The sequence below is a fragment of the Cannabis sativa genome, chromosome 3, assembly GCF_029168945.1.
Source record: "Cannabis sativa cultivar Pink pepper isolate KNU-18-1 chromosome 3, ASM2916894v1, whole genome shotgun sequence".
Lineage (NCBI taxonomy): Eukaryota > Viridiplantae > Streptophyta > Magnoliopsida > Rosales > Cannabaceae > Cannabis > Cannabis sativa.
In genome coordinates this window covers 16,055,465-16,083,132 of record NC_083603.1, presented here as the reverse complement: position 1 = coordinate 16,083,132, position 27,668 = coordinate 16,055,465, and the positions used below count along the sequence as shown (strand labels likewise).

At 35.3% G+C, this 27,668-nt stretch overlaps 5 protein-coding genes across 5 annotated transcripts; all 5 read left to right on the top strand.

The window, feature by feature from the left end:
- The first annotated feature begins 4,836 nt into the window (after window positions 1-4,836).
- Window positions 4,837-8,004, top strand: LOC115709653 (uncharacterized). The gene is made up of 6 exons (XM_061112390.1): window positions 4,837-5,350; window positions 6,123-6,882; window positions 6,966-7,076; window positions 7,167-7,279; window positions 7,357-7,470; window positions 7,968-8,004. The coding sequence occupies exons 2-6, from the start codon at window positions 6,859-6,861 to the stop codon at window positions 8,002-8,004; spliced, it is 399 nt and encodes a 132-aa protein (XP_060968373.1). The 5' UTR covers window positions 4,837-5,350; window positions 6,123-6,858.
- Window positions 8,005-8,603: 599 nt separating this feature from the next.
- On the top strand, window positions 8,604-9,471 carry LOC133035436 (uncharacterized). Its single transcript, XM_061111296.1, has 4 exons — window positions 8,604-8,731; window positions 8,833-8,934; window positions 9,014-9,188; window positions 9,288-9,471. Exons 1-4 carry the CDS (start codon window positions 8,688-8,690, stop codon window positions 9,384-9,386), a joined length of 420 nt encoding a protein of 139 aa, XP_060967279.1. The 5' UTR covers window positions 8,604-8,687; the 3' UTR covers window positions 9,387-9,471.
- Window positions 9,472-11,494: 2,023 nt separating this feature from the next.
- LOC115709226 (UDP-glycosyltransferase 73C11) lies at window positions 11,495-12,247 on the top strand. Its single transcript, XM_061112389.1, has one exon. It carries the CDS (start codon window positions 11,495-11,497, stop codon window positions 12,245-12,247), a length of 753 nt encoding a protein of 250 aa, XP_060968372.1.
- A 5,226-nt stretch (window positions 12,248-17,473) lies between these two features.
- On the top strand, window positions 17,474-18,147 carry LOC133035943 (UDP-glycosyltransferase 73C11-like). Its single transcript, XM_061112388.1, has 2 exons — window positions 17,474-17,492; window positions 17,588-18,147. The coding sequence occupies exons 1-2, from the start codon at window positions 17,474-17,476 to the stop codon at window positions 18,145-18,147; spliced, it is 579 nt and encodes a 192-aa protein (XP_060968371.1).
- Window positions 18,148-20,523: 2,376 nt separating this feature from the next.
- On the top strand, window positions 20,524-22,623 carry LOC133035651 (uncharacterized). Its single transcript, XM_061111700.1, has 2 exons — window positions 20,524-22,273; window positions 22,382-22,623. Exons 1-2 carry the CDS (start codon window positions 21,574-21,576, stop codon window positions 22,408-22,410), a joined length of 729 nt encoding a protein of 242 aa, XP_060967683.1. The 5' UTR covers window positions 20,524-21,573; the 3' UTR covers window positions 22,411-22,623.
- The last annotated feature ends 5,045 nt before the right edge of the window (window positions 22,624-27,668 follow it).

The following is a 27,668-nucleotide window of genomic DNA, read 5'->3' as shown; positions in this document are numbered from 1 at the left end:
CTTTTCCTAAATAAACTGACTTGAAAAGTCATTCTACACCAACCAAAAATTATTTTTCCTTATCTACCATTCTCATAAGTAAATGATTAAATTTATAATTATATGGGTAATATTTTTTTATTCTAAAACATATATCTACAACATTTAATATTACAATAATATGTTCGCAATATTTTTTTTTTCTTACAGACTTGTAAGAAAATATTATTATTATTATAATTATATGGATAGACAATGTGTGATGATTAAATTATATGAATAACATTTATGTTAATACTTTAATATTTAATATAAAATAGACTATTAAATTAAATATTTATATATATTTTATTATTTGATAATTAGATTTAAAAAATACAATTTGAGTGTGATACATAAAAATATATCGTTTTTTTAATAATATATATATATTTTTTATTTGAACCATAATGGTAATTTTATAAAACAGAAATTATTTTAAAAAGAGTAAAAGAAATTTTGGTCAAAATAATAAAAATTCTATTTCATTCCATACTATACCATACATCACAATTCTTATTCAGTTATTGATTCCATAGTCTTTACCAAACAAAAGATTAGAAATTCTATTCCTATTCTTATTACCATTCTCATTCTCATTCTTATTCTATTTTTATTTTGTAACCAAACGTCACCTTAATGTAATTTACAACCCATTTTAATTTGTATACACTTAATGCAAAAGTTGAACTTTCGAGTAGCTCGGTCCGGCCCAACTTGACTCGTTTGTATTTTTTTTTTTTTTGAGCTCGACACGATCTGTTTAATAATAAAGGTTGTGCTGGACTTGACCCATATTTTAAAAGCGAGACCCAACCCAATCTATAAGCATAAATTATTCGTGACGTGCTAGGCATACACAGACCAACCTGTTTATGGAAAATGGGTCATCTATTTTACTATATGGGCCATAACGAGGCCTAGCGGTTTGAAATTGCTTCTTGAAATCCCTCGACAGCTGCTCCCAGGAAATTATTGAATGACGAGTGAACTGTTGGGTTTTGTGCCCTAAATAAAACCCATTTCAATATAATCATATTTACTAGTTAATAAAGATCAGAAATCACATTTTATGTTGCATGGTTCACATGATTTATTTCACGATTATATTTAATGTATAAATTCTATTAAGTCCAGAACATATATTTTTGTTTATGATTATGGTGTTGTCAGCACAGTGGAATATAATCATGATTATATGTTCAAAGAGTTTAATTCCCTGATTTGTCAGTTCACTGGATTTAGACTGGCATGATAATCAGCGATATGTATTCTTACACCTTGGATAAGTGTTATGTCATTTCCAGGGCATTGGCAAAGTTTACCAGTATCGGATGTATGGAGTATACATTGGAAGGGACCGATATTGAACTTTGATTAGATATGATAAATTTACCATAATATCTATTCAATTCAATATCACCTAGTTGATCCTAGATCAAATGATCTTAATCTTGGCATGATTAGGTTCGATCTCAAGAGTATTATACATGTTCTTTGATTTGTTAGTTAAGCCTACTTTTTGGTCAGGGTGATACGTATATTTTGGGAACATGATAGTGCAATTGAGTGGGAGTGCTAATAACAGATATAGAATCTATAGCTTCTATAGGTATTTAGAAGTGAAACGATGATTTCCTTCGAGCTTGCTAAATAAAGATAAATGATAGAGCGCTCATTTTAGTGACTATATTACTTCACTATAATATCATTTATAAGTGGCCAAGTGTTTTAAGGATAAAATACATTAAAAGGGTGTAACGGTAATTTTATCCCTATGCAATGTAGATCATCTATAGAGAATCATTAATTATTGGGATTATAATAATGGATAATTAATAGCGTATCTATATCGTGAAACATATAGAGCGTTCTATAAGACTAAGAGTGCAATTTCAAGTTCTATGCGTGGATGCAACAAGAAATTAATAAGACAGTGAATTTACTTGGTGAATTCTAGATCATCTTATTGGAAGCTCGGTTATATAGGCCCATGGTCCCCATACTAGTTGAGACCATACTGCTTGTAAGACTCAGTTAATTGATTTTAATTAATCAATTATAATTCTAAAATTAGACTATGTCTAGTTTATGAATTTTCACTAAGCAATAGCTTAAATGTGAAGAAAAGAGTTTTAAGGGTTTATTTGTTAATTAAGAGACTTTTTATGTCTAATTAATAAATATATTAAATGACAATATTATTTAATAATTAATTTTTAGTTATTAAATAATTGGAATTGACATTTAAGTGGTTAAATTGGACAATTGGCGTTTTTGAGAAAATGGGATGGAAAATGACAAAATTGCAAAATTGCAAAGTGGGGCCCATATCCATACATGCCCGGCCACTATGTGCATATTTATCATTTATTTTTTCATTATTTTAATGTCAAATAATTCTAACCTAAACCTAGGTAGTTACCTATAAATAGATAGTGATGGATCACACTTAAAGATTGAGGAAATTTATTGTCTTCAGAAAATTGAGCCTCCTACTCTTTTTCTTAGGCCGAACCACCATTCCTTCTCTTTTCTTCTTAAAATTTTTCATACCTTGAGTGATAGAGTGAGTGCCCACACACATCAGTGGTATCTCAATCATAGTGTGTAAGACTTTGAAGAATCCAATCAACAAGAAGGAGAATCGGGCTCAAGAAGGAGAGAAAGAGATCCAGGTTCAGATCTTGATAATGCTCTGCTACAGAAAGGAATCAAGGGCTAGAGATCTGAACGGAATGAGTCATTATATTTCGCTGCACCCAATGTAAGATTTTCTTAAACCCTTATGTGTTTATTTCATTGTTTTAGAAATTCATATTAGGATGTTAATGAAACATACTTGTTGGTAAATCTAGATCCTGGTAAAATATTTCCAACATGAACTTGTTAAACCAGCTACTCGCTGCTCCAACAAGCGAGGTGGGGAACAAAATACAGCGTAAATTATTCATCATGTTACTCGCTCACATTATCGTGTTAAAGTTATTCAAATGCGAGACCGGATCTGTGGTTCCGTCATAGGACGAGACATGCGGGTTTTTGAATCCCGAAGGAAAAGAGGTATTCATAATATCTGGGTGATAGGGATCAAGCTCCTCGGCAAAGTCATATCCAGGTGATAGGGAGTAATTGCTGGCAAATCTCGTCTTACTCATAGACCGCGTCCTACTCATAGACTTTGTCTTTAAGTGGCTTGCGGATTTACTTGTTCCCATACTTTCCCGATCATTAGTTCGCTGAGTATGTTCTCCTCTTTGAGTTGATCGGCTATTGGTTTTGGATCGCCTCGAAGTCACACTTGCGTCTTCACGCTCTGTTCTTTCCTCCCGAGAGTAGTTTGTCGTATTTCCCCCATCAGGGTACATACAAGTCCTCATTCTATGGGTTTGGGAAGAACGTTGGTGATTCCTAATAGGTGATCTCCGTTCTCCCGACTCAGTTCCAAGATCCTCCTCATTTTGATGAAGGATTTCTCGTTCTTTAGTTTCCCATTGTCTCCTTTCTAGCTGTCCATCTTGATTCTCAGGGGGTGTCTCATTTTCCCCGGGTTGTTCTTCCTGGACCTTTTCCTGTCACCTAGTTCGTGAGCCACGAGGTCTGCCTTGTGGTATTCTCACTTTAGGTTCAGGTTGATTTTGAGCGTTCGTCCCCTGCTCCGCCCTGGCCGAGGCTGCCTCTCGTTCTAACTCAGTGTTTCGACGTTGCGCCTTTTCAAGACAGCGTCTCAAGTGGCGGTTTTCCGTTTCATAAGTTCTTTCTCCCATAGATTGGGCACCTCCACGGTTGAGCTCTTCATCCCTCATCCCAGGATTCTGACCATTGCCACGCAGAGTTCTCCTCGAGCACGTTGTCCGCGTACTAAGGCCAACGTCGGGTTGAGTTCTTTGGGGACGTGTGGTCCGAGCACTGGGGCCATCCTCAGGTTGAGCCCTCCTGGAACGGGTGGTCCTTTTGGACTGAGGATTGGTAGATCTTCTAGAGCCCATGGGCTCTTTTCTAGAACAATGGTTAGTTTCCTCATGTGGGGTGTTAATATTCTTTGAATCTTCAGCCATAAAGGCGAAGTTTTTCTTTTAAACGAAGGGAGGGCTTTTTATGAGCTTTTTTTACAGAGGCTCTCAATGAAAGCACCAAACTATTAACTTATATTTTCGTTAGCCAAGTTTGAGCCTCACTATGATAATTCAACACAGAATAAATAAAAGCTATAGAAAAGTAATGTATGAACACATGGTTTATTAAGTGGTTTTGTAGTTAAAATTCTGCATAGTCCACGAGTCAATCTTATTCAGATTTCTGAGTATTTTTTAAGGGCCTCTTTCATAAGAGTTTTTTTGTCCCTTTTTTGAGATTGTTTGCCACTATTTATAATTGCATAGTGGAAGTTCATTACGAAGCTGACCAAAATATGATTACCGTTATTATCCCTAAAATCATGGAATCTGATTACGTATCACAAAATGTAAATGCGGTGTATTATTTGGAAAATCATATATCTGTGATTTTCCCGCTTTTAGTGGGTCAAGAATATCGTGTATTAACACTACTACAATATGGGCCTTTAGCTTCCCTTTTTTTAACCCATTTTATAAAAAGGGAAGCTAAAGGGTGTGAGAACACCCACCAGATTCGAAATTGACATTTAGAGGCGGTTTTTTGGTAAAAACCGTAGGTATATATATTAGTAAACCCTATCCCGTCGGTTGGAAATTGGGATTTTTTAAGGGTTGTGGGAGACCCTATGCCGTCGGTTCCTAGCTAAGAACCCACGGCATAGGTGCACACTTTATTGACACGTGTGCACCTATGCCGTCGGTTCTTTGCTAGGAACCGACGGCATAGGGTCTCCCAGAGTATAACCTCTGCATCGTCTTCTTCTTCCTCACTTCTTCTTCTCCAGCATATACCCAGCCACTTCTACAGCAGAGAAAACCCACGAAAACCCTCGCCAACCACCTCTAAAAACCCACATATCTCACTCATTTCTTCACCATTTCACCTCATTTTTGTCTTAAAAGTTTCTATTTTCAATATCTAATCCCATACACTAAAAAAGTTTTGTTTTTTCACCCATTTACACTGTACCCGAACCTATTTTAAAAAAAAGTGGTGGTTTAACTCCGACCACCGCTTTTAGCGGAGAAATCGTTCAATCTCAACGTTCATTAAGGTATAAATATGATTTCTGTTCATTTTATTAATGTACATTGGTATTATTTCATTTTTGTAAATTTTTTTTAGGATTTTTTCATTTTATTGATATTATATTGTGTGTGCTATAGGTGGCCGGATTTTTGGTCGCAATTTGTCGCCGGATTGCGTTTATAAGGTAAATATTTATTTACTTGATATATAATATATATGTGTATATTTTGTATTTTATTATTGAATATGTGTTTATATATATGTTGTGTGTATATATATTGTGTATATACTATTTGTGTATTTTGTGTATTTGTATTGTATATATATTTGTTGTGAATGAGAATGAGAGGTAGTAGGAATTTAATTAGTTTAGAGTTAAAGTTTTTAAAATAATGGTAGTGTGATATTTAGTTGATTATATATGTATATATATGTATATGTTATTTTTAAAAAAAATTATAGAAATTAGTAACTAGTAACTTGCTACTTTGTTTAATAACTAGTAAGTAATTTAATAATTAAAATTTTAATTTGGTTGTATATTGCATTATGTTATAGGTTATGTGCTAATATTTGAGAGTCGATCGACATATTTCGGTGTTGATCGGATTTGCAATAGGTATATCCATCCGCTAACCTTTTGTTAGTATAATTAATTATCAATGTATGCTTAGTTGAGTTTGAATATCTTAAATATTCATCCGTAGTGAAGTAGGTTCTGCGAATACATGTACTGCGGTCGGATTGGTGGATAAATTTTGTATTGTTTATGTTAGTTTCTTTGTTCTGTATTGTTATATTTGTTCTGTTTGTTACTTTTGGCACTTTTAAAAATTTTGGGAACGTCCAATTACAGCCGTTATGCTGCCAAAATTTCGGTAGAATTTGGATCAAATTTCGGTAGAATTTAGTGTTATTAGTAGCATGATATTCAATTTTGTTTGTTAATGGTGTAGATATGGCCAACTCGAGTTCGGGATCTGATTCAGACCCAGAGGCAGAGTGTCCAACCACAATACCTACACGAGGGCCGACGCAAATGAATGAAATATCCAAACTAATGGATCAGGGCAAAAGAGTGGCCCTCGAAGTTAATGATAAAGGTCAATACTGTGGAAAAAGCTATGCGAAGCTCGTATCCACTCTAGGAGTCAGATGTCGGCAGACAATAGGGTTGGCTTATAAAAACTGGAAAGAAGTCAACCCGACTCTGAAAAATAAAGTTTGGAAAGACATTCAGGTAAGCTATTATTTGTTAGAATTTTGATTTGTTTTTCTATTACTCAAAATGTTGATTCTAACCGTGTTTGTTTTCCTTCAAAATAGACGGGGTTCATTGTGCCGGACACCTTCAAACATGATTGTCTCATCCTAGCTGGGAAGTTAATGAAAGACTTCAAGAATAGGATGACAAAAGACATCATAATGCCCGCGTTGAAAGAGAATGATCTGGGACGACTGGCACAAGTCCCTGAAAAGCACCCCGAGATCGACGCTGCTGATTGGTGCAAATTTGTTGAAAGTCGACTAACTCCTAAATTTCTGGTACGCTAATTATATTAACACTAAGATAAACTCTTAAATACAAGTACATGTATCTAATGTATTTTTTTGGCATTGTAGGAATTGAGTAAAGTGCAACGTGAACGTTCCTCAAAAATTCAATCCAGACATCGAAGTGGTCGGAGTGGAATGGTGAACGTACGGGAAGCTGTGGTAAGTAATACTTAAAATTTAATGTGCTATAATGTGCTATACAATTTAATTGGTACTCATTTCATTGTTATAACGTTATGTAGAAAAAGGACCTCGAAGTTGCAGATCCTCCCCGCCACCGTGTTTGGATTAAATCTCGCACCAAGAGTAGAAAACTTGTCACTGATTACGACAAGGAAATTGCCGAGAAGATAGTAAGTATATATTAATCCTTAATTGAGTTCTACTCATGAGTTAGTGTATATAATTCATATACTAATTGCTTGAATATATGCGTGCATTAGGCTCAATTAGAGGAGAAGCTTAGTCAGGGACAAATTCAGGTCCAGGGCCAAAACGATATCCTCACGCAGGCGCTCGGGACACCAGAGCATCCTGGACGTGTCAGGGCTGCTGGGTATGCTATTATTTCAAATGTTATTTATTTAGTTACACAAATGAAATCGTTGCTAATTTGCATTTTATGATTTGTAGGTTCCTGACCAGGGCATCTCAACTGTTCGGCAGGAAGAAAAGGGAAGTGTCTGATGTTGTGGCTCGGCAAGCGAAGGAGATTGAACAATTAAAAGCCGAAGTCCAATCCCTTAAGCGACGGAGGAACGCTGCCGAACAAGAGGAAGAAGGAGAGGTGGGCTGGTGAGGCGTATGTTCCACAACCATACGCTCCTCGGGATGAGGTACAACCACAAATTTATCTTTGAGGAGTTCATTTCCCTCAACGACCCAGGTATCCTATACAATTTTGATGACCATGCGGCCCTTAATCGGCAAGTACATCTCTCGCTCGACAACATCGACAATATTGTGGCCCGAGGGTATTTGTACGAGCATGTGGGTAAGATCAAAGTTCACTGCCAGGATTACGATGATTCACATGCTCGGATCATGGTTTCGGAAATCCTGCAAGAGGACGCTGAAATCCCAGTCCCAATTGAAGAGTTCAGATATGTTAGGGACGTGTACCAGATGTTCCTTCCTTGGCCTAAACACTTAATTTTAACAACCGAGGTAACTTCTCAACTGAAATTAATTATTAATGATTAGTGGAGTTTGAATATCTTCAATATTCATCCGTAGTGAAGTAGGTTACGCGAATATATGTCTTTGCGGTGGGATGGATGAACAAACTACTGTTATATATGTGTTATTTGTCGTTATACAGCCATGTTCAAAATTTTTGGGGTCATTCAATTACAACCGTTATGCTGCCAAAATTTCGGTAGAATTTAGATAAAATTTGATATATATATATTATGTTCTGTTTTGTTTAGGGTCCACTCGCTCAACCGCCCTCAAGACGTGATGCGTCAAAGGGGAAAGCTCCGATGCTTTCTCCACAAAGCCGTGGTGCACGGGAAGATGAGTTGTTCACGGAAGAGAAGATGGCGTTGATCCCTAATTCGCTAAAATGGATGATTCATGAATTCCTAAGGCTCAAAGATAAACGTGATATAATCACAATTTCTGTCCCCCGAGGATTCATTGCACCGCGTACCCAGATCATTTTATCTGGAGAGGATTTGCAGCAGGTTGCTACGTGTAACTACATCGGCAACCGAGGGAATCTTGTTTGGAATGATGTATACTCTTCTTTAATCTAATTAACCTTATATCAAATTATAGTTAAATTATTATAAGGCACTAACACTTTTTTTTGGCGAGCACATATGGGAGAGCATCAACGGTACGAGAAAAATTTTCAAGTTTTACGACCCGAGCTTCTCACAGTGCATGGGATCAGCGATGAAGAACAGAGTCAGTCTTTTGACGATGCGGCAAGACGATTGGCTAATTGGTTATCATTAATGAACAGCAACCACCAAATGTTCTTTATTCCTTGGAATATCGGGTAAACTTTATTAAATTCTTTAGTGCTAATTGTTCATTTCTATATTATGTCTTCAAATTATTTTTATACTATCTTACTTATATTCCAATATAATTTTCTAGGATGCATTGGACGCTAGTGGTGGTTGCGCCAAGGAAAATTATCCATTTAAACCCTGTAAAAGGCCGCCCAATTCCCGAAGAAATAGAACAAATGATCGGAAGGTAATAATTTAATGACTTCTTATGTAACGAATTTAAATTAACTAACGAATTGAAATGCTAATATAATTTTCCCAAACAGGGCATTCATGTATATAGGGGACGCACATCAGTATCTTGGCCCGTGGCAAGGAATTTCACAAGCAAACTGTCCAAGACAACCTAAAAGCCAAGAATGCGGTTTTTATGTTTTGAAATATATCACTGACATCGTCGCACGTGCCAACCCCAACCGTTACATACAAGATCAAAAAGCTGTAAGTTTTAATTATTGATCATAGTATATAAATTTTATAATAACAAATATATAATATACATATACATAAACTAATATAAATTTTTAATTTTTTTAACAGTTTGGGGGTAAGAAGCAATACGATCCAAAAACAGAATTGTTACCACTACAGCGAAAGTGGATCGAACAATTGATGGCGGTGATTCACGGTGACGATTGAGGTTCAAAGGTCGAAGAATTTTTCTTCATTATGTAATTTTTATAGATTAACTTGTAATTAGATTTATTAACTTATTAATATTTTTAACTAATTTTACATTTTTGTGTAATATTTAATTATTTTTATGAAATCAAATTATGTTTTTACCCAAATTTAATTACTATTTAATTTAAAATGTAATTAATATATAATTAAATTAAATAAATATGTAATTTAAAATTTAAATAAATATGTAATTTAAATTAAATAAAATAATATATAAATTAATAAATATAAAATTAAAATAATATAATTAAATTTAAAAAAAAAATGAGGAAACCTGAAATTCGCCTACATATGGCGTCGGTTCCTACGCCATATATGGCGTCGGTTATTGGCTAGGAACCGACGCCATATGTACCCTTATGGCGTCGGTTGCCAGCTAATAACCGACGCCATAGGGGTATATATGGCGTCGGTTCATATAAACCCTTTAGCGTCGCCCTGATCAGCGTCGGTAGCGAATTTCGCGAAAACCGACGCCTAAAGGGCTTAAAAACCGCCTCTAAAGGGTGTTTTTGTAGTAGTGTAAACACGTCTTTAATTGTTGAATCTGGAGATGTCTCGACAAAACTTGATTGCAGTGATCCCAATGGCGAGTTGGAACCATTCTTCTTTCCGAGGTCGACAAGATATGTCTTACGTCGATCGCGATTATACAGAAATCTTTCGACTTGCCAGGGTTATGAGTCTCGCTCCTGTTACTTGGATGAAACTAGAGGAAGTTTCCTCGTATCGAGATGGTCATCTCGCATTCTTGTTCTTCGAGCCTATCCGACTTTTACACTCAGTTTGCTTATTGCAAGTTAAGGTATGTGTTACTTTTCTCCAGTGCCTCGCTATTCACCTTTAGCGACATATGGTTTCTCATTAATACACTAAGTGTCAATCCGTACATTGATTCCTCGCCTAAGACCTTTCAGTCAGTCGGTTACAAATATACACTGATACTTGCGCAATTAATGAGTTATTCCATAAAAAAGATATTGCATCGATTCACATTCTTTTTACTTTGACACGTGTCCTCTAGCCGAATTTCGAGTAGAACAGTTTATTAATTGAAACTCTTTCGATGTGACCACTGTATAGTGTGATTTATTTCACTCAGTTAAAAAAAATATATATTTCTTGTAATATGAATAAAATAAATTTAATGAAGAAAATTATTGATAATCATAATACCCACGTTACTTGCGTATTCAATAAAATACGGTAACATGAAATGACAGCATATATCACTATAAAAGATATTATAATATAGGTTATAATGCATTGACTTTAAAAGAAATTTATTAATGCACTCTTTACTTATTTTAGGATCTATCAAAAATTTTGTCTAACCTTTTTATTTTTGTGTAAGTTATAATCTTTTACAATATCTGATAAATTTTTTGAAAATTCAGGATAATATATAATATTGAAAATAATATTAAAACAATCTATTTGATACACAAATAAAATAAAATAATCATGCATGCAATAAACTATTTTAATACTATTTTTTATACGTTAAATTTTTTTTCAAATTTTTTAAAATTTTATAGAATATCTTAAATAATTATAAGAGAAATTACCATATATACTATTTTTTAATTTTTTTTTTTTTTTTTCAAATTTACCGTTTGAGTTTCTAAAGTGGTTGCAGCGCTAGTTGCAATAGGGTTTCTGTAGCGCTAGTTGCAATAGGGTTTCTGTAGCGCTAGTTGCAATAGGAATTTCTATGTAGAATTCCGTAAAAATAAAAAAATAAAAACTATTTTGAAGTAAAAGTAAAAAAATCCCTAATTATAATACACGTGACTATTAAAAAAAAATTGACTAAAATATTATTTAAAATACAAAAACAAATAAAAGTATGGGTGAATTTTTTTAAAGGTGTATTATAAAATTTTTCATTAATATAATACGCACAATATATATATACAAGGCACGACGTCGCACGTTTGCTTGAGTTGAGAGTATATATATAGCAAGACTAACAACAAGCCCCATAGCGAGGAATATAAATAACATTAATTATATAGCCCTATAATTAATCTGTTTTCTTTTTCTTTTCCTCTGAAATTTCAATGGATTCTCATCAAAAACAGCTCCACTTTCTCATGATTCCTTTCATGGCACAAGGCCACATGATTCCAATGATAGACATAGCCAGGATGTTGGCCAAACGTGGTGCCAAGATCACCGTAGTCACCACACCAGGTAACGCAGCCTGTTTCGAAAGAATTCTTGCTCGTGCTGTTGAAACCGGGCTTAGTATTGATCTAATCATATTAGATTTTCCTTCAAAAGAAGTAGGATTACCCGAAGGATGTGACAATTTGGACAAGCTACCGTCTCTACATTGGGCATCAAAACTCTTTCAAGCAGCCTCTATGATGCAACAACCAGCAGAAAAAAGAATTGAAGAGCTTAATTTGAGGCCAAATTGCATAATTGGTGACATGGTTTTTCCTTGGACAATCAACATAGCTCGAAAATTCAACATCCCAATGATATCATTCTCTGTAACGAGCTGCTTATGCATGTTATGTTGGCGTAATGTGTACAGTTCCAATGTTCTTGAGAATATTAGTTCTGAAACAGAATGCTTTGTTGTGCCTGGTTTGTCAAAACGGTTTGAGATTACCAAAGCTCAGTTACCAAGTAAACGATTTCTTGACCAATGGATGGAAGCTGAGAAAGGTTCTTATGGAATAATCATTAATACTTCTGAAGAATTGGAGCCAGCTTTTATCGATGACTACAAGAAGTTGAGGGATGGTAAAGTTTGGTGTGTTGGACCGGTTTCTTTATGCAACAGAGATGAATTGGATAAGTAATGCGAAGAAGAAAAGAAAAGAAAATTGTATATTGATTGAATTAATTGTTACAGAGGAAACAAAGCTATATATAGCAATTACAAAACAGAGAAAGAAAACAACTATCCTAGAACAGGGGAACCGACTTAACTAAACACCACAAAATAGGGAAAAGAACTGTTAACCACTAAGCTAACTAACAACAGAAATAACAACCTACTGACACACATAACAGTAATAACAAACTGAACTAAATAATGTTGTTGATATTCTAATATCCCCCCCTCAAGGTGGACGGTATATGTCATGAACGGACATCTTGGCAATATGAGAAGAGAGAATAGTAGAAGGCAGCGGTTTTGTAAAGGCATCAGCAAGTTGAAGAGAGCTGTTGACAGGGATGAGCCGTATGGTGGAATTCTTGATTTTGTCACGAATGAAGTGACAATCAAGTTCGATATGTTTGGTGCGCTCATGAAAAGTGGGGTTGTTGGCGATGTGGATGGCGGAGCGATTGTCACAATATATGAAGGCTGGACCATTTTGGGAAACTTGAAAATCTTGAAGAAGATATTGAAGCCAAGTTAATTCGCTACCAGTGGCAGCAAGGGCTCGGTATTCAGCTTCAGCTGAACTTTTGGAGATAGTAGGCTGCTTCTTGGTGCGCCATGAGATGAGACAGTCGCCTAAAAAGACACAAAATCCCGTGGTGGATCTTCGAGTAGTGGGGCAAGATGCCCAATCAGAATCAGAAAATCCTCTAAGGTGTAAGGAGGAGGTAGTAGTGTAAAGAAGACCCTGGCCGGGGCTACCTTTAAGGTATCGAATCAAATGGTGAACAGCTTGTAGATGAGGAGTGCGAGGCTTAGCCATGAACTGACTAAGATTGTTGACAGCATAGGTGATGTCGGGTCTAGACAATGTTAAGTAGAGAAGGCGGCCAATCAATTGTCGATATGAAGAGGGGTTATCAAGTGGTTCTCCTTGCTCATCATCTAGCTTTAGTCTTGGATCCATAGGTGTTTTGGTAGGTTTACTACCTATGTATCCAGTGTCTTCAAGTAATTGAATAGTGTACTTTCGTTGAGATAGAAAAAGTCCTTCACTAGACCGGGCTATCTCAAAACCAAGGAAGTATTTTAAGGGGCCGAGAGCCTTCAGGCTGAATTTGTTGTTGAGAGTCTCTTGTAATTGATGGAGAAGGTGTAGGCTAGGTCCAGTGATGATTATATCATCCACGTAAACAAGAAGAGCGATGAAAGTGTCTTGTGATCCTTTAGTAAATAAGGTATAATCAGCCTTTGATTGTTGGAAACCATCATCTAGAAGAGCATCAGAAAGTTTGCGATACCATTGCCTTGATGATTGTTTAAGGCCATAAATGGACTTGTGCAATTTGCAAACAAGTGTTGTATTGGAGGGGACATCAGTAGGTAGTGGAAGTCCTTGTGGGAGTGTCATGTAGACTTCTTCTTGAAGGTCTCCATTGAGAAAAGCGTTGTTGATGTCAAGTTGAAGAATGGGCCATTGTTTGATTGTTGAAATGGCTAAGAGCAATTTGAAAGTGACCATCTTAGCAACTGGAGAAAAAGTGTCAAAAAAATCAAGTCCTTCTTGTTGAGTATATCCTTGTGCAACTAGGCGAGCTTTGCATCTTTCTACGGATCCATCACTATTATATTTGATTTTGTATACCCAACGACAACCAATGGCACGTTTGTTTGGTGGTAAGGGAACAACGGTCCATGTTTTGTTTTTGAGGAGGGCAAAGATCTCGGTTTGCATAGCTTGATTCCAGATCTTGATATGAACAGCCTGGTTGTATGAAGTTGGTTCAAAGAGAGCTGTTACTGCAAGGATAAAAGCCTTGTGAGAATCAGAAAGCTTATTATAAGATAGAAATTTATCAAGAGGATGAGGAGTAGAAGATCTGTCATTTATGACAGAGTGGCATTCATAATCTCTAAGATATTGTGGTGGTTTAGAGGCTCTGCTGGAGCGTCTTAAATTCTGAGATGAAGTATGTTCACTGTTTGTGGGATCACATGGCACAACAGCAGGGGCATCCGAAGGTGACTTGGGAGAATCTGGTGTGACTAATGGATCGCTTGCTGCTGGTGAAATAGGTTCAGATGCAGAAAAAGAAGCAGGAACTGATGTATGGACTGGTGTGTTCTTGTCCATTGCTGCTGGTATATGTTCCTGCAAAGCATCATTAGTGGCAGAAATTCTAGTACCTGTAGGAGGAAAATCTTGAATAGGTGTTAGAGAAACATTAGATGTTGGTAAAACCATATTTGAAAAAGGATCAAGCATGCTTGTGTCATTATTCAATTTATGAAAAGGATATATACTTTCATGAAAAACAACATTTCTTGAGATAAAGATTTGCTTAGAGTTTATGTCATAGAGTTTGTATCCTTTGATTCCTTTTGGGTAGCCTATGAAAACACATGTCCGAGCTCGTGGTTCAAACTTTGTTCTATGAGCTGTAAGAGTTGAAGCAAACACAAGACAACCAAAACTTCTCATATTAGTATAATCAGGTAATTCATCAAAAAGTAATTCGTAAGGAGTTTTGTTCCCAAGGTTTGGTGTGGGAGTGCGGTTGATGAGAAACACAGCTGTCATTAGACAATCTGTCCAAAAACGTATAGGAACCTTAGATTGAAAATATAGAGCACGGGCTACATTTAAAAGATGCTGATGTTTTCTTTCGGCAATAGCGTTTTGTTCAGGTGTTTCGACACAAGTGAAATCATGCATTATGCCATATTTTAAGAAAAGATCTTTAAAGACTAATTCAGGTGCATTATCAGATCTGAATTTTTTGAAAACACAATTAAATTGTGTTTGAATATAAGATAAAAATTGTGGTATGATAGTGGAAACATCAGATTTATGTTGAAGCAAATATATCCATGTGAATCGGGTATGATCATCAACAAGAGTGAGAAAGTATTTATGATTAGAATATGAAGGAATATGATATGGACCCCAAATATCACAATGTATCAAGTCAAATTTATTAGTAGAAAAGGTAGTATTATTAGAAAAAGGCAATTTTCTTTGTTTTGCTAAGGGACAAACATAGCATGGCAGTTTTTTGTGTAAAGAATCAAAATTACACTTCAAAGTATTGCTTAGTAAAGATAGGCGATTCTTAGAAGGATGTCCTAGCCTTGAATGCCATATGTCAGCGGGAACCGTGCACACATGTGCATCTTTAGGTGTAGGATCCAACATGTAGAGACCATTTTTGACTCTACCCTTGCCAATCATTTTCTTGGTGAGATTTTCCTGAATATGAAAGCCATCAGTTTGGAAAAAAATAGAAGCAATACTGTCATGAATGAGGCAGCTCACAGAAATAATATTAAGCTTGAATTTAGGAACATATAGAACATCTTTAAGAGTTAGAGAATCATTAATTTTGATATCACCACTATGACTAACAGTAAGAACATCATTATTGGGTAATATCAGATTAGTTGAACCTACAGGACATATAAATTGAAACAACTTTGCATTATTGCAAATATGTCTTGTAGCACCCGAATCAACTATCCAGGAGTGTTGAAAAACTGAAATATTGCTGCAAGTTAAAACCATACCTGAGTTACCTGTAGATGAACTCGGATCAGCAGGTGTAAGACTCGGTTGTTGGTTTGCCAAAAGGTTGAGAAGTTGCTGATATTGGGCAGCACTTAATTGGGGAAGAAATGTGTTGTTGTCCTCAGTATTGGTGTTGTTTTCCTTGCTAGTTTGCACCTGATTAGCAGCTTCTTCCTTTTGTTTATTCTTGTTAAAACCTGGTGGATATCCATGTATTTTGTAACACCTTTCAATGGTATGACCGAGTATGTTACAATGGGTGCAAAAAGGCCTGTTTTTCTTTGGAGGATGGTTCTTGGTTCCTTGATTTTCTGGTTTAGAATTGGCTTTGTTGTTTTGAAAAGCAAAAGCCATGTTTGAAGGAGGATCGGCTGTACCAGCAGCAGTGCTATTTTTCTGGTTTTCTTCTTGAGTCACAAGATGAAAAACGCGATTAACTTCGGGAAGGGGATCCATGAGCAGAATACTACCACGCACTTGAGAAAAATGGTCAGATAATCCCATGAGAAATGAGATAACATACTCCATATGATAGTGTTCTTGCAATCTTTTTACACCTCCACAAGTGCAACAATTACAAGTGCAAGTAGGCCTGTAATTAGATAGCTCTTCCCAAATGGTTTTAAGTTTGGTAAAGTATATACCAATACTTTGATTTTCTTGCCTTAGGTTCATGAGGCTCTTTCTAAGATTGTATATATGAGGACCATTTCTTTGATGAAATCGGACCTTTAAGTCAGCCCAAATGGCTGCAGCAGATTCGTCATAGAGGATACTAGAAGAAATCTCCTTAGAAACCGAATTCAAAATCCAAGATATTACAATATTGTTATTTCTAATCCAAGCATTGTAAAGAATGTAATCAGAAGGTGAAGGTTTAGGGATACTACCATCAAGAAAGCCTAGTTTGTTCTTGACTGAAATAGAGAGCTGCATAGCCCTACTCCAAGATATATAATTATCTTGGCCAGTTAGTAATTGGGAAACAAGAACATTACCTGGGTTATCTCCATGGTGGAGATAATAGGGATTTGTTGGGTCTTCAAGAGGGTTCTTCACATTTCCAATTAGCAGATTTGGATTCGTCTGTAGTGTGGGATTGTGTGTTGCAGATGGAGTGGATTCTCCAATTTCTGTCTGAGATGGGGATTGTTCCTCGCTTGACATGGTGAAGATTCAGAAAGAATGAAATCCTGAACAGTTGGATAGGTTGCGCCGAGAGAAGTACTCGGGAGGAAATTGCAGAATTGATTGCGTCGTCGGAGACAAGAACACGACGAGTGCAGCGGAAGATTTTCGGATCGATTAGGGGGAATCATCTATTCCCCGCTCTGATACCATAATGCGAAGAAGAAAAGAAAAGAAAATTGTATATTGATTGAATTAATTGTTACAGAGGAAACAAAGCTATATATAGCAATTACAAAACAGAGAAAGAAAACAACTATCCTAGAACAGGGGAACCGACTTAACTAAACACCACAAAATAGGGAAAAGAACTGTTAACCACTAAGCTAACTAACAACAGAAATAACAACCTACTGACACACATAACAGTAATAACAAACTGAACTAAATAATGTTGTTGATATTCTAATAATAAGGCTCAAAGAGGCAAACAATCTTCTATTGATGAGGATCAATGTCTCAAGTGGCTTGATTTGTGGAAGACAACCTCTGTAGTGTATGTTTGCCTAGGAAGCTTATGTAATTTGGTAGCTTCACAATTGATACAACTTGGACTAGGATTGGAAGCTTCAAACAAGCCGTTTATTTGGGTTTTAAGTGGGGCAGCAAGTGCTTCAGAAGAACTACAGAAATGGTTAAAGGAATATGGATTTGAAGAAAGGACCAAGGATAGAGGGTTGATGATCCGGGGTTGGGCCCCACAAGTGCTGATTTTATCACATCCTTCTATTGGAGTGTTCTTAACACATTGTGGATGGAATTCTATACTTGAAGGAATATGTGCAGGGGTTCCTATGGTTACCTGGCCACTATTTGGTGACCATTTTTATAATGAAAACTTGGTTGTGAATGCTTTGAACATAGCTACAACTCTTTGGGTGGAAGATTCGAGTAAATGGGGAGAGGAAGAGAAAGTTTGGGTAATGAACGATAAGGGAGAAAGAGTTAAGAATGTTTTAAACGAAATGTTGGATGGTGGAGAAGAAAGCAAGGAAAGAAGAAAAAGAAGTAGAAAGCTTCAAAAGATGGCCGAGAAAACTGTTGAAGAAGATGGATCTTCATACATTAATATGACAATGTTTATGGAGGAAATTATGAAGCTTGGAAGTAGTGATTAAGAATAAGAGTGGAGATGAGAAGGTGAAATTGTTCACGTTTTACTCGTTATTGATTTGCGTGTAATTTATTTTCTTAGTTGTCGTACTTGTTTATTTGGAAATTAATAATGTAACATAATTAACCTTTTTTTTTTGTTTTTGATAAAACTATTTTGGTTTGCATGTTTAATCCCCTTGGGTAGTTTATGTTGGAAATGGTGCCCGTATTTTTCGTAAATTATTTATTGAATATTAATAATTTATTTTTTCTGTTTTTTTAATCAAAAAAAGAATCTTCATTAATCAACCCAATAGATTTACAATTAACCAAAACTTACAATAATTGTGAGCAAATTTTATCTACTGACATAATGAGTTCTTATATTTAGAAATTTAAGGAATAAGCAATATTATAGTGGTTTTATTTTAAAATTATCATTGACTTTTATGTTCCAAGTTTCTTTAAAAACTTGATTTAGACACATATTTAAAATTTTTACTATATTAATTTATAAAATGATGTCACCCATAAATACATGCAAGTTTAATTTGATAATAAAAAATGTGTAATTAATAAGAATTTCTCTACATTATAGCACCAAAGATTATGAAACATATCTCTATAAATAGAATAAATGTTAGTAAATTAATGGCGGGGATATTTATTACACTTAATTTTACTAACTTTATTTAGAATTTGTATGAATTTCATTAAAAAAATACATTCCAGCAAGTCAAAAATCGGTACACATTTGAATTCTATCATATTAGAAATCATGTACAATACAAGTCAATTAATTTTGTAGACATAGAATCATATTTTTCATCTTATTTATTAATGATTACTCACATTAGGTGTATCTTTACAAAATAATATTTTATGTGTTTCAAGACATTTTAAAACACATGCAGATAAATAATGCAATTTGCATATTATGATAGTGAAATCAAATATAGATGGAAAATACTACATTAAAGTTTGTGAGGATGGATTTGTTAAAAATTTATTGGGGTCACAATTGTATATATAAAATGTGTGTTGGGTCATCAAATAAATAAGTCAAATTTATGTGATCTATTTTGGAATAAAGTTTATGACTTAAGGGCATGGATACATAAGGACAATTTCTATTTTGATGAGGGGCCAAATAGAAATAGTCAATAAATATTACCAACAGTTTTGTCTGTTGGTAATATAAACGGTAATGGTCACCAATTTGTAACGTATCTTTTCACTCTTGTATCCCCATCACCAAGAGAAAAAGTTTCAGAGAAAGGTTTTGATGCAAATTGAAAGATAATACTCTTTTTTCAAGCGATTCAATAGATTTCGGTACGCTTTCGCTAATCTATAATGCCATTGTTTAATTCTCATGAATTAATTATGGCTAAATTAAGTTTTGTAGTGTTCATAACATGTGGTATCAAGAGCATCCCTAAATTAGTTCTTGAGAATTAATGGTAGTATTGATCTTTCATTATTTTTTTTTTTTTTGCATTCGAAATATTTAATTAATCATGTCGTATATATATGTTTCCTTACTTTGAAAGTGGTGGAAATTTGTTCCTAATTCAATACTATATATATATATATATACTAGATTAAAATGATGTGCAAAGGCACATATTTTTTATTTTATTTTAGATGTTATAAATTATTTTTTTAATGATACAATAAATAATCATATATAATTTAATATTGTTTAATTAGAATTTTTCTAATATAAAGTGATTAATTGAAAAAAAATATATATAATAAATAGAAGTATAAGATAAGTATAAGCTTTGACTTATTTTTTTAATAAAAAATATTTTTTTGAAGTGTTTGAATATTATTAAAAAAAATATAAGTAAATTAAGAATTATATAAATTATTTTAGTTATAAAAATAGTTTCTCAAAAATGTTAGAATTTATTGGGGTCACAATTGTATATATAAAATGTGTGTTGGGTCATCAAATAAATAAGTCAAATTTATGTGGTCTATTTTGGAATAAAGTTTATGACTTAAGGGCATGATTGTTATGATTTTAATATGTGGATACCAATTAGACAATTTCTAATTTGATGAGGGGCCAAATTAGAAATAGTCAAAAATGATTAATTTAAACAGGTATTGGTCCCCATTTTTGCATCGCTTCATATCGTATTCTTGAATCCCCATCATCAAGAAAACTCAAGTTCCAGAGAAAAGGTTTTGATGCAAAATTGGAAGATCATACCAATCAAAGATCGATTCTATGGACTCCGGTACGCTTCCTCTAATCTATATTCTATTGTTTGATTCTCATGAATTAATTAGGGCTAAATTAAGTTTTACAGTATTCCTAACATGTGGTATCAAGAGCATCCCTAAATTAGTTCTTGAGAATTTATGGTAGTATTGATCCTCCATTAAATTATAGTTTTTGCATCTGAAATATTTGATTAATCATGCTATATATATATGTGTGCCACTGCTGTAAATTTATTCTTAGTTCAATCGCTGGTATGTAAATAGGATGCGATTGAAGTTTTGTGATTTAATGTAATATATATATATATATATATAAAGTAATTACATAAGCGTGCGATTACAGTATTTTTTGTGGCATATAAATGATAGATTCATATACATAATATATACTGTAATGTTATATATATTATGTTTGTTTTTATGTGGCATTACAGTATGTTTTTTGTTTGTTCTCTTCCTGCGAGAGAGAATGCATGATGCATTCAATTCAGTTTTTTTGTTATTTCTTTACTGTTGCTTTCTTTTGTTTATGTGGAGAATGTTTTTTTTTTCCATTCTATTTAATTCTTTTGTTTATTATTATTATTATTATTATTTAATTAAAATATATAATAATTTTAAAATAATAATAATAATAATTCAGTAACAATTAAATTCAAATTTTGGTTTAAAATTCATTAAAGATATCTAATATTTAGTTAAATTAATTGAAACAAAATATCACCAAAGTGATCTCTTTTGTGTAAATTAATTTAATAAAAATATTATGATAATTGTGTGTATGTGATTCATAAATTTATTAACTAACCCAAAGGTGAGTTAATATTTAGTTGAATTGCGTGCATGTTTGTGGTGATAAATGTGTGACAATTATAAGGTATTTTGTGTGAACAATGTGTTAGTCCAAAGATTGCATATTGTTTGACATAATTTATTGTCAATGTTTGATCACTACAACAAGAGTACCGCTTACAATTAATATTACTGTCCAAAGACTTAATATTAATGTTGTGTTTGGTATCTTGAGATGGGATTAACCAATATTTGAATTTATTGTTTTATTTGGATTCTTATATGAGCATGTTATTTATGTAATTGTATTGTTCTTTTCAGCTGTTGCTAGTGTATCTGCTAATCTTAATTCGGTACCGGTCCTTAATGGTAATAACTTTAAGGACTGGAAGGAGAACATTTTTATTGTTCTTGGCTGCATGGATCTTGACCTTGCATTAAGGATGGATCGTCCTGCTTCTCTTACGGATACCAGTACCTCCGAGCAAAGGAGGATTTATGAGAAGTGGGACCGTTCAAACCGCATGAGTCTTATGATCATTAAGCGCGGCATACCTGAGGCTTTTAGGGGTGCGGTGTCCGAGGAGGTCACCGATGCCACAACTTTCCTTGCTGAAATTGAGAAACGCTTTGCAAAAAGCGATAAGGCGGAAACAAATACTCTTTTAAAGAAACTTATTTCCATGAAGTTTAAGGGCAAGGAAAACATAAGGGAGTACATTATGGAAATGTCTCACCTTGCTTCAAAGTTGAAGGCACTAAAGCTTGAGCTTTCGGATGATGTGCTTGTGCATTTAGTGCTTATCTCTCTTCCTCCACAATTCAGTCAATTTAAGGTCAGTTACAACTGCCAAAGGGAGAAGTGGACTCTTAATGAGCTCATTTCATTTTGTGTTCAAGAGGAAGAAAGATTGAAGCAAGAAAAGACTGAAAGTGCTCATTTGGCAAGCACCTCTAAAGATAAGGGCAAGAAAAGAAAGAATGAGGCTGCTAAGGATAAAGGTCCTGCACATAAGAAACAAACTCAAACCAACAGTGATGATGGTTGTTTCTTTTGCAACATGAAAGGACACATGAAGAAGGAATGTGCTAAGTATATTGCATGGCGAGCAAAGAAAGGTACATTTCTTACTTTGGTACGTTTCCGAGGTAAATTTAGCTTCAGTACCAAGAAACACTTGGTGGTTAGATTCTGGTGCTACTACTAACATCAGTGTTTCTATGCAGGGTTGCCTGAGTTACCGAAAGCCAAATGATGCTGAAAGAAGCATTTATGTGGGAGATGGCAAGTCGGTAAATGTGGAATCAATAGGGCATTTTAGGTTGTTGTTAAGTACTGGTTACTATTTGGACTTAATAGATACTTTTGTTGTACCGTCTTTTAGACGGAATTTGGTTTCTGTTTCTTGTTTGGACAAATTGGGTTATTGTTGTTCATTTGGAAACAATTGCTTTAGTTTATCTATTAATTCAAATACTGTTGGAACTGGTTCACTTATGGTTTATGACAACTTATATTTGCTTGACACTGTTGCTTCTTATAATGAAACCTTGAATGTGGAATCACGTGGTACTAAGCGTAAAATGGATAATGAAAAATTAAGCTCCTTATGGCACAAACGGTTAGGTCACATCTCTAGAAATAGAGTTGAGCGACTTGTGTCTGATGGAATTTTAGATTCAATTGATTTTTCAGACTTTGATGTTTGCATTGAATGCATCAAAGGCAAACAGACCAAAACAAAGAAATTGGGTGCGAAAAGAGCTATAGATGTCTTAGAGTTGATACATACAGATATTTGTGGGCCATTTCCTACACCTTCTTGGAATGGTCAACGATATTTTGTATCATTCATAGATGATTACTCAAGATATGCGTACCTATTTCTACTTCATGAAAAGTCCCAAGTGTTGGACGTGTTCAAATCTTTTAAGGCTGAAGTTGAGAATCAACTTAGCAAAAGAATAAAGCAAGTCAGGTCTGACCGTGGTGGTGAGTACTATGGTAGATACGACGGATCAGGTGAACAACGTTCAGGACCTTTTGCCAGATATCTAGAGGAGTGTGGAATTGTCCCACAGTACACTATGCCAGGATCTCCTAGCATGAATGGTGTTGCTGAAAGACGAAACCGTACTCTTAAAGATATGGTAAGGAGTATGATCAGTCATTCAACCTTACCAGAATCACTCTGGGGAGAGGCACTTAAGACAGCAGCCTACATTTTGAATAGGGTACCAACTAAAGCAGCTGCAAAAACACCTTATGAGCTTTGGACAGAGCGAAAGCCTAGTCTTAAGCACTTTCATGTTTGGGGATGTCCAGCTGAGGCTAGGCCTTATAGGCCAAATGAAAAGAAGCTGGAACCCAAAACTGTGAGCAGCTACTTTATTGGATATTCTGAACGATCCAGGGGTTTCAAGTTTTATGATCCCAAAGTAAAAAATATATTTGAAACGGGAACTGCAAAGTTCTTTGAGGATATTGAGTTTGGGGGAGAAATACGGTTAAAGATTTTGTTTTCGAGGAGGATCTAGAATCAACCACTCCTCTTAAGGATGAGTTGATTCCTATTCCAATAGTTGCTTTTGACAATATTCAGGATTCCATTCCTAATATTAATCAAGTTTTAGATCAAGAGCAACCAAACATAGTCAATCAAACCCCAGAGGTACAAACTCAACAACCTCAAGAACAAGTGCCTTTGCGACGATCCACTAGAGAAAGAAGAAATGCTATTAATCCAGATGAATACATAGTGTATCTTCAAGAACATGAGGATGGCATTGGAATGATGGAAGATGATCCAATCAACTTTCATCAGGCCATGAAAAGTTCTAACTCTCAAAAGTGGAATGATGCCATGAATGAAGAGAATAAGTCTATGCAAGACAATAAAGTTTGGGAAGTTGTCCCATTACAAGAAGGTGTAAAACCAATTGGTTGTAAATGGATATTTAAAACCAAGAGGGATGAAAATGGTAATGTCGTGAGGTTTAAGGCACGTCTTGTAGCAAAAGGCTATACTCAGAAAGAAGGCATTGATTATAAAGAGACTTTCTCTCCAGTTTCATCGAAAGACTCTTTCAGGATAATAATGGCACTTGTTGCTCACTTTGATCTTGAGTTACATCAGATGGATGTTAAAACAGCGTTTCTCAATGGCGACATTGATGCGACAATTTATATGGAGCAACCAGAAAACTTTGTGGTTGGTGACCCAAAGAAAATGGTTTGCAAATTAAAAAAATCCATCTATGGACTCAAGCAAGCTTCCCGTCAATGGTACCACAAATTTCATCAAGTGGTTCTCTTATTTGGTTTTGAGATGAATGCTGTTTATGATTGTGTGTATCATAAGTTTAGTGGGAGTAAGTGTATATTTCTTGTAAAGCCCGCTTAGTTTAATTTGGAAATTAGCAGTTAATCTTGATTAATTATGAAATTATTTATAGCTATTTAAATAATTTATTATACTGTTATTTATTGAATTCAGTGATGCATTTTATGTCATGTAGTAGTTTGCATAATTTTGCATTCCGGTACCCGGCATTTTGGAACCCGGTGTTTGGCTCAGTAGAAATCACAACTTAGTATGTTAGTAGTTTGGGACGGTTTATTAGACATTGGGAATGTCAGGAATGGCCGGGAATTTAGAATTTCCCAAAATACCCCTTTAGTGATTATTATGTGGTTTTAGTGTGGAGGGGCAAATTGGTCTTTTTGCCCCAATGATATTTTGTCTTTTAGTGATTTTATTATTTGAAAATAAATGTTTATTTATTTGTTATTTGGCTGAAATGAGGGTTATATGTTATGTGGATTTTATTTCATTTTTTATCAAAAAAATTTACAAGTTAGAAAAAAATAGGAAATTTTCAAGAAAAACTCTCTCAAGCTCTCTCTCTATTTCGGCTGGGTGTGTGAATGCATGAAGCTGGTTTCTTTCTTTGATTTTCAAGCAATTTCTCTTCCAATCTAAGCATTCTTCAAGCTAGGTTAGCTCCTCTTCCTTGTTTCTTTAAAAATTGTTGAATTTTGATGAATTAAGTGATATGCATGCATGAATTTTTGGTTGTTATTGCTGCTGTGTTTTATGGATATTTTCAGAGGTTAAAGCATGTTTGTTAGATGTTATTTGAGTTGTTTTTGAAGCATGATTCTTAGGTTGAGCAAGCTATGGTTTTTCTATGTAAAATATGTGATTTTTGAAAGAAATGGTTATATTTTGTTGCTGTGATGTTGTGGAAGTTTGTAATTGTTTCCAGAGGTTAATCTAAGCTTGTTTATGTAAGTTTAGATGGATTTGATTGCATGCTAGCTAGGTTTGCTCATGTTTGAGTTTAGAACTCAAAGCTTGAGCTCTAATGGTGATTTTTGAATTTGTGCAATCTGGGTGGTTTTGATGCCTTAGAAATGTTCTAGGGGTTTTATGGAATAGGTCTGGAAAGTTTGAGATGATTTGGAGTTGATTTGAGCAAGATATGAAAATTTGAGTTTGCTGCCTGCGAGGAACCGGAATTCCGGTTGTGCATCCGGAATTCCGGATGGGGTTCTGAATTTTCCCAGAACCGGTCTACCGGTTGGGGAAAATTCAGGGACCCTAGTTTTCCTCGTTTTTATGTTTTAGGGGGTATTGCCATGCTTTTTATTGATAGGGAAACTTTTAGTTCCTAGTTTAAGTCCCCGAGAAGTGATTTAGCGTGTCACTTATAGTGTTGTGATTTTTATGGTTTAGGAGCCTGTAATTCGCGCGCGTTAGCTTAAAGTTCCAGTCAGGTTGACCGGCACACCTGAATTCGGAATCCAGGTAAGATTAGTATAACAGTATGCATATGTAGATTACATGTTTAGCGTGCATGTAGGAAGCCTGTTAGATTACATTAGTTATGTATGTTGGCTTCGGACCATCCAACCCTGTCACGTCGGTACAGGCTGGAGTATGACCAGCAGCCGAAGTATGACCGGTTCGACCGATTAGGCTGACACTTGGTTGGCGGTTCCGTACTATTGACGTATCCCGTTGGTACAGGCTGGAGTATGACCAGCAGCCGGAGTATGACCGGTTCGACCGATTAGGTAGATATAGTAACACGTCGGTACAGGCTGGAGTATGACCAGCAGCCGGAGTATGACCGGTTCGACCGATCAGGCTGTTACGTGTCAATAGTACCGTCCCTATGAACGTTCAGAACTCAGTAATGTGTTGGACACGGCAGTAGTGGCTCAGTACCGTGTTGGACACTGCAGTAGCGGGACTCAGTATCGTGTTAGACACGGCAGATAGGGTTATGATCAGGGGTATGGGCGTCTGATCATGACCGGGATTATGTATGAATATTATTATGCTTTTCTTACTGAGTCTGTCGACTCACAGTTCTACGTTTATGTGTAGGTAAAGGCAAGGCTAAAGCTGATGGACCGTGAGCGAGCTTATGAAGGTTGTACATGTCGCGGCGGTTAGGCCTGGAGAGTACGATCCTCGGGACAGCGAGGCTGATTTTGTAACTAGTCGCTAGGCGACAATTATTTTGTATAAACAGTTAAATCTTTTTGTAAATGATTTTGTAATCGGGATCCCGAGTCTTTTGTAATATTATTTTATAAGTTTAATTAAAAAGCAAAAATTTTAATTAATCACGTTTTCCATAAACCTCGTTGATTAGCAACGAGCTGCACATCATGTTTAAAAATCACGTAATACGCCTATGTTAGTTAGGGTGTTACATTTCTGGTTCTATATGTCGATGACATATTGCTTGCCACTAATGATATAGGCTTATTGCACGAAACCAAGAGATTTCTATCGAAGCATTTTGAGATGAAAGATCTTGGTGACGCCTCTTTTGTTTTAGGAATTCAAATACATCGAGACCGTTCTCGGGGTATTCTTGGATTATCACAAAAGAGCTATATCGATAAAGTACTCAAACGGTTTGGCATGCAAGATTGTAGACCAGGTGATACCCCTGTCGTTAAAGGAGACAAATTTTGTCTTAAACAATGCCCTAAAGGAAGCCTTGAAATTCAAGAAATGCAAAAGATTCCCTACGCTTCGGCTGTTGGGAGTCTTATGTATGCTCAAGTTTGTACGCGTCCGGATATAGCGTACATTGTTGGAGTGTTAGGCAGATACTTAAGCAATCCAGGAATTGATCACTGGAAAGCAGCCAAAAAGGTTATGAGATATTTGAAGAGAACAAGTGAGTAGATGCTCACATATAGGAGGTCAGATCACTTTGAGATCATTGGATACTCTGACTCTGACTTTGCGGGATGCCAAGATAGTAGGAGATCTACTTCGGGCTACATATATCTGTTAGGTGGTGGAGCTATATCATGGAGGAGTGCAAAACAAACACTCATAGCTTCATCCACCATGGCAGCAGAATTTGTTGCATGTTATGAGGCATCCAACCATGGTATATGGCTGTGGAACTTTGTCACTGGGCTGCGCATTGTGGATGGAATTGAAATACCACTTAAGTTGTATTGTGACAATAAATCAGCTGT